The sequence below is a fragment of the Urtica dioica genome, chromosome 5 (assembly GCF_054948205.1).
Source record: "Urtica dioica subsp. dioica isolate 48M chromosome 5, U.dioica_male_clone48M_v1_H2, whole genome shotgun sequence".
NCBI lineage: Eukaryota > Viridiplantae > Streptophyta > Magnoliopsida > Rosales > Urticaceae > Urtica > Urtica dioica.
This window is the reverse complement of record NC_142760.1, coordinates 6065773-6078635: the sequence shown is the minus strand read 5'-3', so window position 1 is coordinate 6078635 and position 12863 is coordinate 6065773. Positions and strand designations below refer to the sequence as shown.

The 12863-nt window shown below is 39.3% G+C and overlaps 1 protein-coding gene across 1 annotated transcript; it reads right to left on the bottom strand.

The window, feature by feature from the left end:
- Window positions 1-7066: 7066 nt before the first annotated feature.
- On the bottom strand, window positions 7067-7540 carry LOC149395010 (uncharacterized). The gene has a single exon (XM_089614182.1). The coding sequence runs from the start codon at window positions 7538-7540 to the stop codon at window positions 7067-7069; it is 474 nt and encodes a 157-aa protein (XP_089470308.1).
- Window positions 7541-12863: the final 5323 nt, after the last annotated feature.

Sequence of the window (12863 nt, the reverse complement as noted above, 5' to 3'; positions counted from 1 at the left end):
TTATATAACTTTTCATTTTACTGTATTTTTACATTTGAAAATTTATTTTTTATTTATGTACTTATGTCATGTAATTCATTCTAAAGTTTATTTGTGATGGAGATTTATAATTTGAATATATTTTGTGTTATTATTGCCCATCATATTAATGTTCTTTTTAATTTTGTACATCAAATTTTAATTAATGACCCGTTATCTTCACTTTGTACGGGAGGACTGATTCAAGGCTATGTTTTAGCCCCCACGGCTCCAAAATCTCGACCATTATGGTTCTGGGTAACTTGATCCCCACGATCGTGTCGCTTAAGGCCCATGTGGCTTCTAAAATCTCGATCCCCATTGTTTTGGATTAGCACGGGATCAAGTCGGCACAGCTTCTGTGGCTCCGAAAATATCAATCCCCGTGGTTCTGGGTTGCTCGATCCCCGCGATCATGTCGCTTAGCGCCTATGGCTCCGAAAATCCCAACCCCCGTGATTTTGAGTCGCTCAATCCCCACAATCGTGTTGCTTAGCCCCCGTGGCTCGTAAAATCACAAAACAGGCGAAGACCCAATTGTTGGGAAATAAGGCTGTATCAGACACAAACAATCGCTTTGATACCACTTCGCTCTGATACCACTTGTTAGATAAATTACTTCTTACAGGTTAGTTACGGTTCCCATGTATCGATCACGAATGATCGATTTGATACTTCTTATTGGGTAACAAATCTCTTAGCCCTAAAATGTGTTTACAAATGCTGAATAGAAGAATACACAAACAATTGCTAATCTTTAATGTAAACAATAATTACTAGGATACTTAAACTTATTCAACAACAATAAATCTAATATTTAGGCAAACCCAATCAACACAATACCATAAGAGGAATTCAGATTACATACCTTTCAACTCAGCTACATATCCTCCACGCTCCTAGCTTTCTGGATCTCTTTGCTTTTTACGTCAGGCTTCCAGTGATCTTCAAATCTCTCGGCTGCTCCTTGCTCCTTGGATCTTCGGATCTTCACGCTCTCGGATTCCTCGGCTTCTCCTTGCTTTTGGATCATCGATTCCTCAGTTGCTCGGAAAGATCGATACCGTAGTCTTCCAAGATGTCATCTCTAGAAGGATATATAGGGACCAAGGTATGGGCCAACTCTTTACTCAGTAATAGAACGAACGAGTTGTTCGAACAATTCTCTCAATTCTAGGATTGGAACTTGAGAAATTCTGGGGAGAAGGAAAGAGAAAAAATTCGGCCACAGCCAGAGAAGGGTGTGCCAATTTTTTCTACTCTGTTTAGAGATAGAATTGCATGCTTTTCCTTGCACATCTCCCACCATTTATAGTATTTCTAGACAATCAAATCTCTAACCGAATCTCTTATTTTAGGTAAGTACTTATTTAGGAATATAGTATTTATCGTTGAGATTTTTTCTCTAATCCATTAGATCAAGATCTCAATCCCTTAAATTATTCCTAGCCCTCAGTCAAAATCTAGATTTGGAAGTTACCTTTTTTTTGTTTTTTTTTTCCCAAGAAAATAGGAAACAAATATTTATAAACTATTCTAGAAGATTTTCATTAAATCTAAACCATCAAATCGTAATTACTAATCATTCTTTCTCTCTCATCAGTCAGATCAATATCTTTCGATTTAATTAGTTAACTTATTTTTTCCATGAGAATATGAAACGAATAAAGAGATAATCCAAGGACAATATTGCCCTTACTTGGCCGCCTACCCGAAATGCCCATGGGCCTTGAGATTATTTATTTATTTATTTTCAGCTTGCTTAAAGCCCAATAAGAAAATCAATTAAATAATTACTTCAACCATAAATAATTATTTACACCATAATTAATTCGCCAAAAACTATTTTATATATTGGAAATATTTTTACGATTAAATCTGAACTGTGTGAGTATGTAATCATTTATCTAATTATTACGAGTCGCTCTATCCATCTTATTAGAGTCACCTATGTGACTATGGACTTGGTAACTGAAGCTCCTATGAATCCGAATAAACAGACGAAATCTCTATTTTTCTTATTCATCCAATTCGTCAATCCCGACGTCACACCACAAGATGAACCAGAACTGCACTATTCTTGTTACTAGAATTATATTGTACTCGATGTTTACGAGCATCCATTGATATAGTCACTACATGATATCAATCCTCCAGGTTCAACTCGTAGCAATAAAGGTCAATTATTACCATTATACTCTTCTCGCTACATATAACTCCTAAGGACCGTTGCTTCCCTAACGAAAGATTCTTTCATACGCACTTACTATGTCTATCGATTTAGAATCAACACTTAGATGAGTTAACATTGACTCTCATTCGTGATGGCTGGATTCTGTATCTGTGAATTACATTTCACTCTGATCATATCCCGAGTTCCCAAGACAAGTATTTAGGCGTCTGTGTAGCCATGAACGAATGAGTTAAAGTACTTGGTAATACAACCTAGAAGTATGTGACTACTTCGGGATTTAGATCAATTATCATATGACCATCCGTCGACCTAGAATTGTGCGTCATAATGGTTACTTAAACAAGCATCTAATCTAGATCTGTCTCGGTCGTATATAGACCAACTGTATAGAATTCTCCTACTAAGTGATTAGCCTTTCATTAGTGTTCCACATATGTGATTTTCAATTCAGCTAGCCAAGCTTAGATTAATTACTGATCATGTTGTAGCTCACCGTCCAAACTTAGATGCCCATCACGTAATTTAGTTTAGTGCGGAGGCTATGGACGATAGTTGTTATTGATTCTAACTAGAAAATAACCCATTCTTCAATAATGCTAATAAAGTAAACTTTCTATTATATTCAGTAATCATTCATCTTCATTTTATTATCTTCAGTGGAAAATATTGTTAACACTAACCCTAAGAGGTACTAGTGAGCTTATCCAAAATAGTGACTAACTTGGGCTACAAGAGGTTCAGGTTGCTGCACTGTTCAAAGTATACTTCGCTTGACACCATGAAAGTTGGGTCAAAGTCGAGTCCATTCCTCATCATCACCACATGTGACCTCTACCTGAACCACTCTAACGATTCAGATACAACAAAACGTCAGATCCCATGCAATCCAGACGAGAAAGCCAAAAATCTCAAAGTCAGATCCCTCGCGGTCTAGATGAGCATAGCACACCAAAAAGCTTAAAGTAAGATCCATCACGATCCAAATGAGCACGGCTCCAAAAAGCTCAAAATTAGATCCTTTGCAGTCTGGATGAGCACACACCAACGCCATTGACGAAAGAGACACATGAAGAACTCCCTCGAGATAACTAAATTTCTTGCATGACAAGTCGTATGAGAATTTAGGGGGTTAATGTTGGACCCAAAAAAGTGGGCCCAAAGGCTTTTTTCCACCAAAAGCCAACCCTCATAGCCTTACTCTGTTTCTCCATGCGTACACACTGTTTCTCCACGCGCCTGCCAACTCTCAGCCTCTCTTCCTGCGCGTGTGCTCGTTACTTTCGTGCCTTTCCTCGCCAAAATGAATTTTTTTCCGCCCAAGCGGGCCTGGACTTCTTTCTTGGGAAGATCTACTCTCCCATTTTTTGGCTCATCGCCCAGTTGGAGCTACCCAGCTACAATTCTTCGCGCCCAATGCAGAATCTACTCGACCAAATCAGGAATCTTCCCGCCCTAAGCAATTTCTACTTGCCTAATTGCCTTTTTGCTCGCCAAAAAGCACAAAATCATCCAATTTAAGCCAAATCGGCTAGAGCCCACAAAACAACTCAGAAACCCTCAGGTCTACTTCAAAACACTATAAATAGCCCATTCACTCCACAATTTTCTCACCTACTTCTCTATAATAATTATTCTCCCACAAGAACTTTTGAGACAAAAAAATAAAGAGAAAACCACTCCACTCACACAATATCACACAAAAAAAGAGAAAATCTTCAACGTCTCTCACCTAAAAACAAAATAAGAGAAATAATCTACTCCATTTCTCGCTAGAATGAGAGAAGAAATATTCTCTTTTTCTCTCACAAACAAAGACTAATCAAGCCAAAATATATTCCATCTGTAAAAGTGTCCAAGAGCTTGAGAAGCCGATTATCATGTTCTTTACTTAATAAGAAGAATATATCACCGACTGAGTTCACGCTTTCTCTTTTCATAGGAAACCACGATGGCGAACGCACTTTTAGGTTGGAGTCGAGAGAAGAGCAAACTCATTCCCAGTGTGGAGTAAAAAAAAGAGCGAACTAACTCCCAGTGTGGAGTCGAGAGAAGAGAAAACTCGCTCCTGGCGTGGAACCGAAAGAAGAGCAAACTCACTCCCGATGTGGAATCGAGAGAAAAACAAACTCACTTCTGGCGTCAAGTCGAGCGAAGGGCCACCAACCATCACACTCAAATCTCTCCCTAGAACCGTGGATTGATGGACGTTTCGGGTATAATCCCCAACATTCTCTCTCTTTTTCGGCTTCAAAAGGAGTTGATTCCTCCCCCTTTTTTCGTGATTCAAAGGTGTTCCGAAACTCTCGATCATTCGAATTACCCTAATTTTTCTTGAGTATACCGAGCTCTAGAAAAGTGACTTCAGACCCGTCAAGAGAAGACATGTGAAAGCCTGGCTGGCAAAGCATTTTTAAATGAAAGACTTAGGAAATGTTGCTTATGTTTTGAGAATCCAAATCATTCGTGATAGGAAGAATAAAGTACTAGCTTTGTCTCCAGGTGCTTATATTGGTAAGGTACTTGCTCGATTTTTGATGCAAAACGCTCATAACTTGTTGTTACCAATGCGTCATGGATTGATTCTATCCCAGGAGCAGTGTCCTAAAACACTGCAAGAGGAATATGATATGAGACGAGTTCCATATGCTTCAGCAGTTGGGAGCCTAATTTATTCTATGCTGTGTACGAGGCCTGACACATGCTATGTAGTGGGATTAGTTAGTAGATACCAGTCAAACCCGAGTCTTGATCATTGTATGGCTGTTAAACACGTACTGAAATATCTGAACATGACTAGGAACATGATGCTGGTGTACACAAGTAAGAACTTGGTGGCACAAGGTTACTCTGACTCTAATTTTCAAGTAGACTGTGACGTGTTAAAGTCAATGTTTGGGTCACTAGTCACTCTCAATGAATGAGCTATTTTTTGGATAAGCATTAAGCAGTCCAGTATCGTAGAATCTACTATGGAGGCTGAATATATTGCCGCCTTCGAGGCGACTAAAGGGGCTGGCTGGCTAAAAAAATTCTTTGGCGGTCTAGAAGTAATTCCTAACATGAGTGAACCTATTCAGCTCCATTGTTATAACACCGAAACATGAGTGAACCTATTCAGCTACACTGTGACAAGACTGAAGCTATAGAAAACTCAAAGGAACCTCTTAACCACAAGAGAGGAAAGCATATAGAACGAAAATACCAACTTATATAAGAGATTGTTCGAAGGGGAGATGTAGCTGTCATGTAGATCTCGACGTTGGATAACATCGCGCATCTAACGATGAAGGCACTGTCTGATCCTGTCTTCACAAAGCACATAGAAGGGATGGGTCTTAGAAATATGCCACATCTTCTCTATGTCAAAGAGGAAGATTGTTATGGATTATTTCCCACGAGAAGATTTATTTGTAATCTTTGAGACGCTGAAATTATCAATAAAATTAAGTTATCATATTTTTATTTATGTGAATCGAAAAATTTATTTCTATTATAATTTATTTCTATTATAGATTTATCAACATTCATCTACTCCTTAGCCTCCATATTAAACTAAGTTATATGATGGGCATTTAAGTTTGGGCGGTGAGCTAAAATTTGTTAGTGATTGATCTATGTCTGGGTAGCTTGATCTAAAATCATATATGTAGAACACAAGTAAAGGTTGATCACTTGGGGGGAGCATTCTACACAGTTGGTATGTGTACGTATTGGATAGACTTTGGTTATGGATGTGTCGTTTAAGCAACCGTTACGACCAAGGATTGAAATTGGACGGAAATCGGATGGAAACTAGAGTTTTGGAGAGTCTCAGCACCGGTTCTTAAAAAATCAGAAGTTTCTTTGAATTCCATGGTAACCCGGACGGTAACCAGGACATAAATTTGTTGATGAAAATCGGCTTGGTTAAGTTATTTTTTCTTAGAAAACCATGGTATTTAAGTGGAAATCGAGACCAAAATCAGAAAAGTGTTGGGAAGTTTTAGGGTTTTTTCTTGTTTGGCTGAAGACGATTTGTCATTGTTTTCCGTCAAATCCCACGGATTCCTTCATTTTTCCAGTAGTCTGAAGGCGACTCTTCCCCGCGTCCCGACGAAAAGCGAGCGTGGAGACTGGTAAGTGTTTGAATCCAGACGAACTTCAAACTTTGATGAACTATAGTTGTTTTTATGAAATTTCCTGTGAGTTTTTGATAATTAAGTTCAATTTCTTAGTTTCTAACTTGATTATTGGTATTAATCTGATCCATATTTTTTCCAGTTTTTTTTCTGAAAAATAATGTTTTGTTTAAAGTGTTTTTGGGTTTTTTTTTGTTATATTAGTTGTGGAATATGAATGTTTATTATAGTTAGTTGGTTTTTATGAATATTATCATTATTTTTATTTTGTATTCAGTTTTTGCTTATTATTTTTATTGTTTTTAATATGAATGTTTTGATTTTTACTTTGTTTGTTAAATATGAATTTAATATAATTTCAAATAAATGTTGTGTTGTTAATCTTTGATTTTAGTGTTGGTATTTGGTTTATCATTATTTTAAATTATTTGAATTATGACTTGTAATGTAATGAAAATATTGTAGACTATTTCCATTTTTATCTTATGTTATGTATGAATTTTTATAAATATTTGTTCACTGGATTCTTCTCGGTAAATACGGTATTTGACGGTATTCTTCGACAGTAACGATAACTTCAACGGTAAAGTTTGTTACGGGGACAAAATCAGCCTCAGAAAAAAGATGAAGTACGGCAGATTCCGAGAAATGTAATCATTCCTCGCCCCCTCTGATTAAATATTCAAACTTTTTTGGGCAGGACCCAGGAAGGCCCCACGCACAAAAAGAGCGGGATCTAGCCCGAATCAGCATCAGCGTCAACTATACTATTGATACAAGAAGGACACTCATTCAACCAAGTTACATTGGTTCGAAATTGAATAGACATAAAAGCTAGAGAGTGAGCTGCATAATTACCATCCCGGTGTACGTGGCAACAAGACTTAACTCTGACTTCTCTGCGAAGACATTGAACATCATCGACGACGGTCTTAGGGGTGGCTAGACAATTGTTCCATGCGGTGATGCCCGAGATAGCAAGGACGCAAGTGCTTTCGACGATGTCAACTATAAGACCGTGGGTCCTTGCAAAAATCAGTCCCTCCCAAATGGCCATACATTCTGCAATTAGTGGATCGTAGACGTTCGAAAGCATCTTGCAAAACGCGCCTATCACGACACCCTTGTTGTTCCGTACGATAACTCCAATTTTGTTCCTGCCCTCGACAAAGGAATCAAGGCACTGTTCCTCGGTGGAAACCATCTTCATTTCTCGTTGCTTTGTCGACGGCGAGGCTGGCCATGTCGGTCATGAGCGGCGTTGAAATTAGCAAGTCACTCGCTTACGGACTGGGATTCTCTCTGGAGGAGTGCGCTCAGACCCGTGGATGATATTTTTCCGGGACTGCCATAGAAGGAAGCAAATTGTGCTAAAAATCTCTCGATCCTCTCTGAAAGATCGCTACAAAACATACTCCACGATTTCTCAGAAGTCAAATTTGTCATGCGATATGAGGCTTCCACGAAAAACCAAATTTTGCCATATCTTTCGAATATTCCAGCACTCGAAGAATACATGTGCATAAGATTCCAGCTTTCCACAAGTAAGGCAGTGGGTCGCACAATTAATTCCTCAATTAGACAGAGTGGCGAAAGTTGGGTGACACCAATATAAAGTTTGCCACATGAACACTTTGACCTTCGAAGGGCTCGCAGCTGCCACACCTTAGCCCATATAGGATAAATTGTAGAGGATGAGGCCGGCAGGTAAAGAGTTTGATCAAGGAGCCGGTAACCCGATCTTATTGTGTATTCACCATTTTTGTCGAAGTTCACGATGATACTATCAGGTGTGAGCGTCAGACCAAGGGGAACGCTCTTTATCACCACGTGGTCTACTAAACAACAAGTACTCTGAAAGGCTTGATCATTCCATTCACCTCCGCTCTCGAGGATAAGGGAGTTTACCGTCATATCTCCGTGTTCCACCGATGGAACTTTTATCGGGCGGAAATTTGGTGGGTAGGGGACCTACCTATCCTTGAAGACTTTAATCGTGCAACCATCCCTAATTTCCACCGGTGACCTTTTTTGATAACTTCACGGCCCTAAGCCATGGACCGCCACAAATGAGGTGCCGAGTTTGAAACTTTCTCCTCCAAGAACGTAGAGTTAGGGAAGTATTTTGCTTTAAGGACCCGGGATGCCAAATAGAAAGGGCAGGTGAGAATTTTCCACGCTTTTTAACCAAGCATGTCTTTTGATTGAAATGGCCCAAGTCCTTAAAAGCCTAAACCCCCCATGCTTTGGGTTTGTACAACTTCTCCCAAGATTGCCAATGCATTTTACGTTGGGAATTGTCGCCTCCCCACCAAAAGCGGGCCATGATAGATTCCATCTCCCGGCAAAGAGAAATGGGAATTCAAGAAACGTTCATCGAATACGTCAAAAGTGTGACGGCAACCGCTTTGACAAGAATCTCTCTTCCGGCGTGAGAGAACATCTTTCCTTTCTACTGGGCAAGCGTTTTCCATACTCGATCTCTAACCATACAGAAAAATCTTCTCTTCTCTCTCCCAACTAGAAACGACAATCCCAAATATTTATCATGAACATTTGCACATGACACCCCCAACTGACCAGCCAGCTCGTCTCTCAGCTCTAATGTCACATCGGGCTGAAATTCATCTTCGACTTCTAAAAAAATTAATGCATTGTCTCGAGGCTATAGCATAGATCTATAACACATGTTTGATAGCCGTAATGTCTCCCGACTTAGAGTCATCCGCGAAGAATAAATGACTAACGCAAGGTTCCCATCGACTACCTGCGAAACCTAAGAAATCCATATCCCTCGCCATCGTGGCAAGGAGTGAAGAGAGGTCCTTCAGCATACAGAAGAAATAGAAAATGCGACAACGAGCAGCCTTGGCATACTCCCCTTTGAGGGGTCACCTTACCACCAGGAAATCTGTTTATAATAACATAGTAGACTGTAGACGAGAGGCAGTCCATGATGATGTCGCACCACCTAGAGCTGAAACCAATTTTTTGCATAATGGCAGTGACAAAACTCTACTCAACCATATCGTATGCCTTGCTCATGTCGATGTTGAGGCTTACACAACCGTTCGAACATTTCTTCATTTTTTCCTATCGAATGAAGGAGTTCAAAAGCCACCGTGATGTTGTCTGTGATTAACCTGCTCGAGAAAAAATACTTTGGCTAGGCAAGATTATAGGGTCGAGGAAAATCTTAAGCCGATTAGCCAAAGATTTTGTGATTATTTTATATATATCATGTTACAGAGGCTTATTGGTCAAAAATCCGCAACTCGTCTCGGGTTTGAGATATTCCGAATAAGAGTCACAAAGGTATGGCTGAATACATTAACCGAGGAAGACCCATTAAGCACTCCGAGGTAGATCTGAGACACCGTGATGCCTACCGTATCCATCGCCTTCTAAAAAAATGCCCTTTTGAAATCGTTTGGTCCCGGGAACTTGTCGCATCTCATGTCAAACACTGTTCTTTTAACTTCCTTCGTGGTGAATGGGGCGTCAAGGGCATTGCGTTGCGAGGCGAAGAAACGAGACCCAATCCCCTCGACGAAGGGCTCAAAATCCTTTTGTTAGAATGCTTGAGGGATTTATTTGTCATAACGATTTTTTTTGGTCTTATTTCATTTCTATAAGCTTATGAAAGAACCTTTATTTACATCCCTATCTAAAATAAGTTTACATAGTCCTCTGTTACCTCATATACTCTGATACACATCGATAAGAAGCTTTATTTACATCCTTATCTAAAATAAGTCTATATAGTTCTCTGTTGCCTCATATACTCTTATACACATCGATAAGAAAAAAGACGAAAAAACAGAAGAAGAGAGAGAGACCAAATCACCACAGTTATATCTCATTTCCCTAACGAACCCACTGTTGATCCACCACCCTATTTCCGCTTTCTCTTCTCTCTAATCCTAAACCGTGCTGCCATTTTCTTTTCATCTACGTCAAAGTGAAACCAACGTTCACGACGAGCAACCGCCACGAGATAACGCCTCAATGGCCTGATAAACCAAAGTTCTTTATTTCTTTTTCCATCCTCCTCGAAACCACCTAGCATTACTTTTCCCATTAATCTGCTGGAACTCACTACAAGTACCAATCGTTTAATCGTAAGTATATATTTATTTGCAATACAAGTTTACTTTGTATGTTACGGTGTAGTGTGCGCAAGCCACACTGTTGTTTGATGACTACATGTGTGTCATGTCGTTGAGATATAAGCATGATCCTAGTGACGTGTTAACTTATTGTTATTGACTTAAGTACGCTGATGAGTTAGATGATAGTAACATGTGTGGAGAAAGATGGGATTAAGGATCTCATTTACGTTTATTAGTAATAAAGCAAGTGGGACTGAATATCTCATTTATATTCCAAGTTCAAGGAAAAGATAGGTAGGACTGTGAATAACATCTTTGTTGTTTATTAGCATGGATTGTGAGACTGCGGATCTCATTTAGAGGCCTGATCTGATGATAGGTGGGACTGCGGATCTCACCTGCATTGATAAGAAAATACGGCAAGTGGGACTACGGATGCTTTACAAGATAGGTTTGTTGTGGGATAAGGTGGGATTATGGATCTCTCTCGCTCCTATAGTGGTTAGTGCCGTCTATAGTATTAGATGGGCCTAAGTATATTATGGAATTAGACATCAACTAGGACGAGTTAGAGATAGAGGACTATATTGTGTCCGGTAAATGTTTTATTGCATGAGGAAGTGCCGGATTTATTGAAATATTTCATTATGTACTTGCATTATAGTGTAGCTTAGTTAACTTATCTACTGACTGAGCCATCGCCTATAACTTTAAATGTATTTTAGGTAAGAGTGAGATGGATAGTTGAGGGAAGACGAGCCCGACCTTTGCACTAGGAGAAAAATGTCATTTAGAGGCGGGAATATCCGTCTCTAAAAGCCACATTTCCGCCTCTAAAATAACTTTAGAGGCGGATTATGAAGTGGAATTTGTTGCCTCTAAAAGTGCGACTCTAAAGGTCCAGGTGCGGGATTTTCCGCCCCTAGATATTAGAGGCGGAATAATAGAGGCGGGATTCCACCTCTAAAATAAATGCCGCCTCTAAATGTCATTTTTCTCCTAGTGGGAGACCTTTTTGAAACTGTTTCCAGGTCCAAGAGTATGTATGTAAATATTTTTAACTAGTGTGAAACAAAACGAGATGTGTCACATATTTTGAAACTAAAGTACTATATGTATATATGTCGTGTCTAAAAGTTCAAAAATTATGTAAGTGTTTTTTTGTAAATGGTTTTGAGTCAGTAAATGTCGCAACTCGTTGTAGCATGTCGTGAAAATGTTTTGGTATCAGAGCTTCAGTTTAGTCGATTATGTAGATAAAACTTGTATGTACATGAGGTCATGACCTCAACGTCTCCTCTGTAAGTATCTCTGTTTAACTATTTTATACATAGGTTTTGAGTTTATTATTGACTTATTTGAGTCATACTTGCAAAGAGATAAGTTATGCTCTTTTAAGTATGTAAGATTTATGGGTGAAGATCGTAGGAGCTAACTATCAAAACTTAGATCATGGCAAGAGATAGGCCACCAGATGGTAATTGTGTAAACCAAGAAATCAGTGAGTTGTGTGAAGGTGTGGCACGTCAAATTGAGGCGTTGAATCATCTTATTAGGCATATGGTTAGACAAGGTGCTCTACTCCCTCTGTTGGAACAAGAACCAGGTGCTTAAAATGACCAGGAAGGTCATGATTTGAATGAAGAAGTATATCTTTTACCTCAACACCAAGCGTCGGAAGCTCCACAACCACAACATAACAACGTACCACCTCCCTAGGGACAAGAAGTACCTTATCATAATGTGCATCCCGCACCTATACAATATCGGCCACAAGGAGAAGCACAAGAACAAGAGCAAAACGCACCTCAAGCTCAAGCTCGAGCTCTAGGTTACTATATACCACATGTTCAGCATCAAGATCAACCATCGGTGCTACATGTGCCTGATGTTCCACTGATGTTGGAACAAATGTTTGAAAAGTTTTGGAAAAAACATCCACTTAGCTTTGATAAAAATATCGATCCATTTGTTTTGAAGAGTAGATGAGTGAACTAGAGTCAATATTTGAGTTCATGATAAGGTACTCTGTGCAGCTCACATGTTGACTAAAGATGCATGATATTGGTGGAAGATTATCAAGTAGACGCTGGACGTACAAGCATTCACTTGGGTACAATTACGAGAGCTCTTCAATGAGAAATTCTATAGTGATGTAGTGCGTAATTATATGATCAAGGATTTCTACAACTTGAACCAAGGAAGGTTGTCGGTGTTGGAATATGTGCGTCAATTTCAATGGTTATCAAGAGTTGCCCCGGACATGATGGCAAGTGACTAGTGTCGAAAACAGAAGTTTATACAAGGTTTAAATCTAGAAGTTGCAAAGGAAATGGATACTGGAAGAGAAGCTCCCTCAACCTATCAAGAGGCTGTTTAGCGAGCTATACGAACGAAATCATGAGATGTGAAATCAGAAGA

What these genes read in the sequence shown, in the direction of transcription:
- LOC149395010 (XM_089614182.1), bottom strand. Translation starts at nt 7,540, where the DNA reads ATGAAGATGGTTTCCACCGAGGAACAGTGCCTTGATTCCTTTGTCGAG.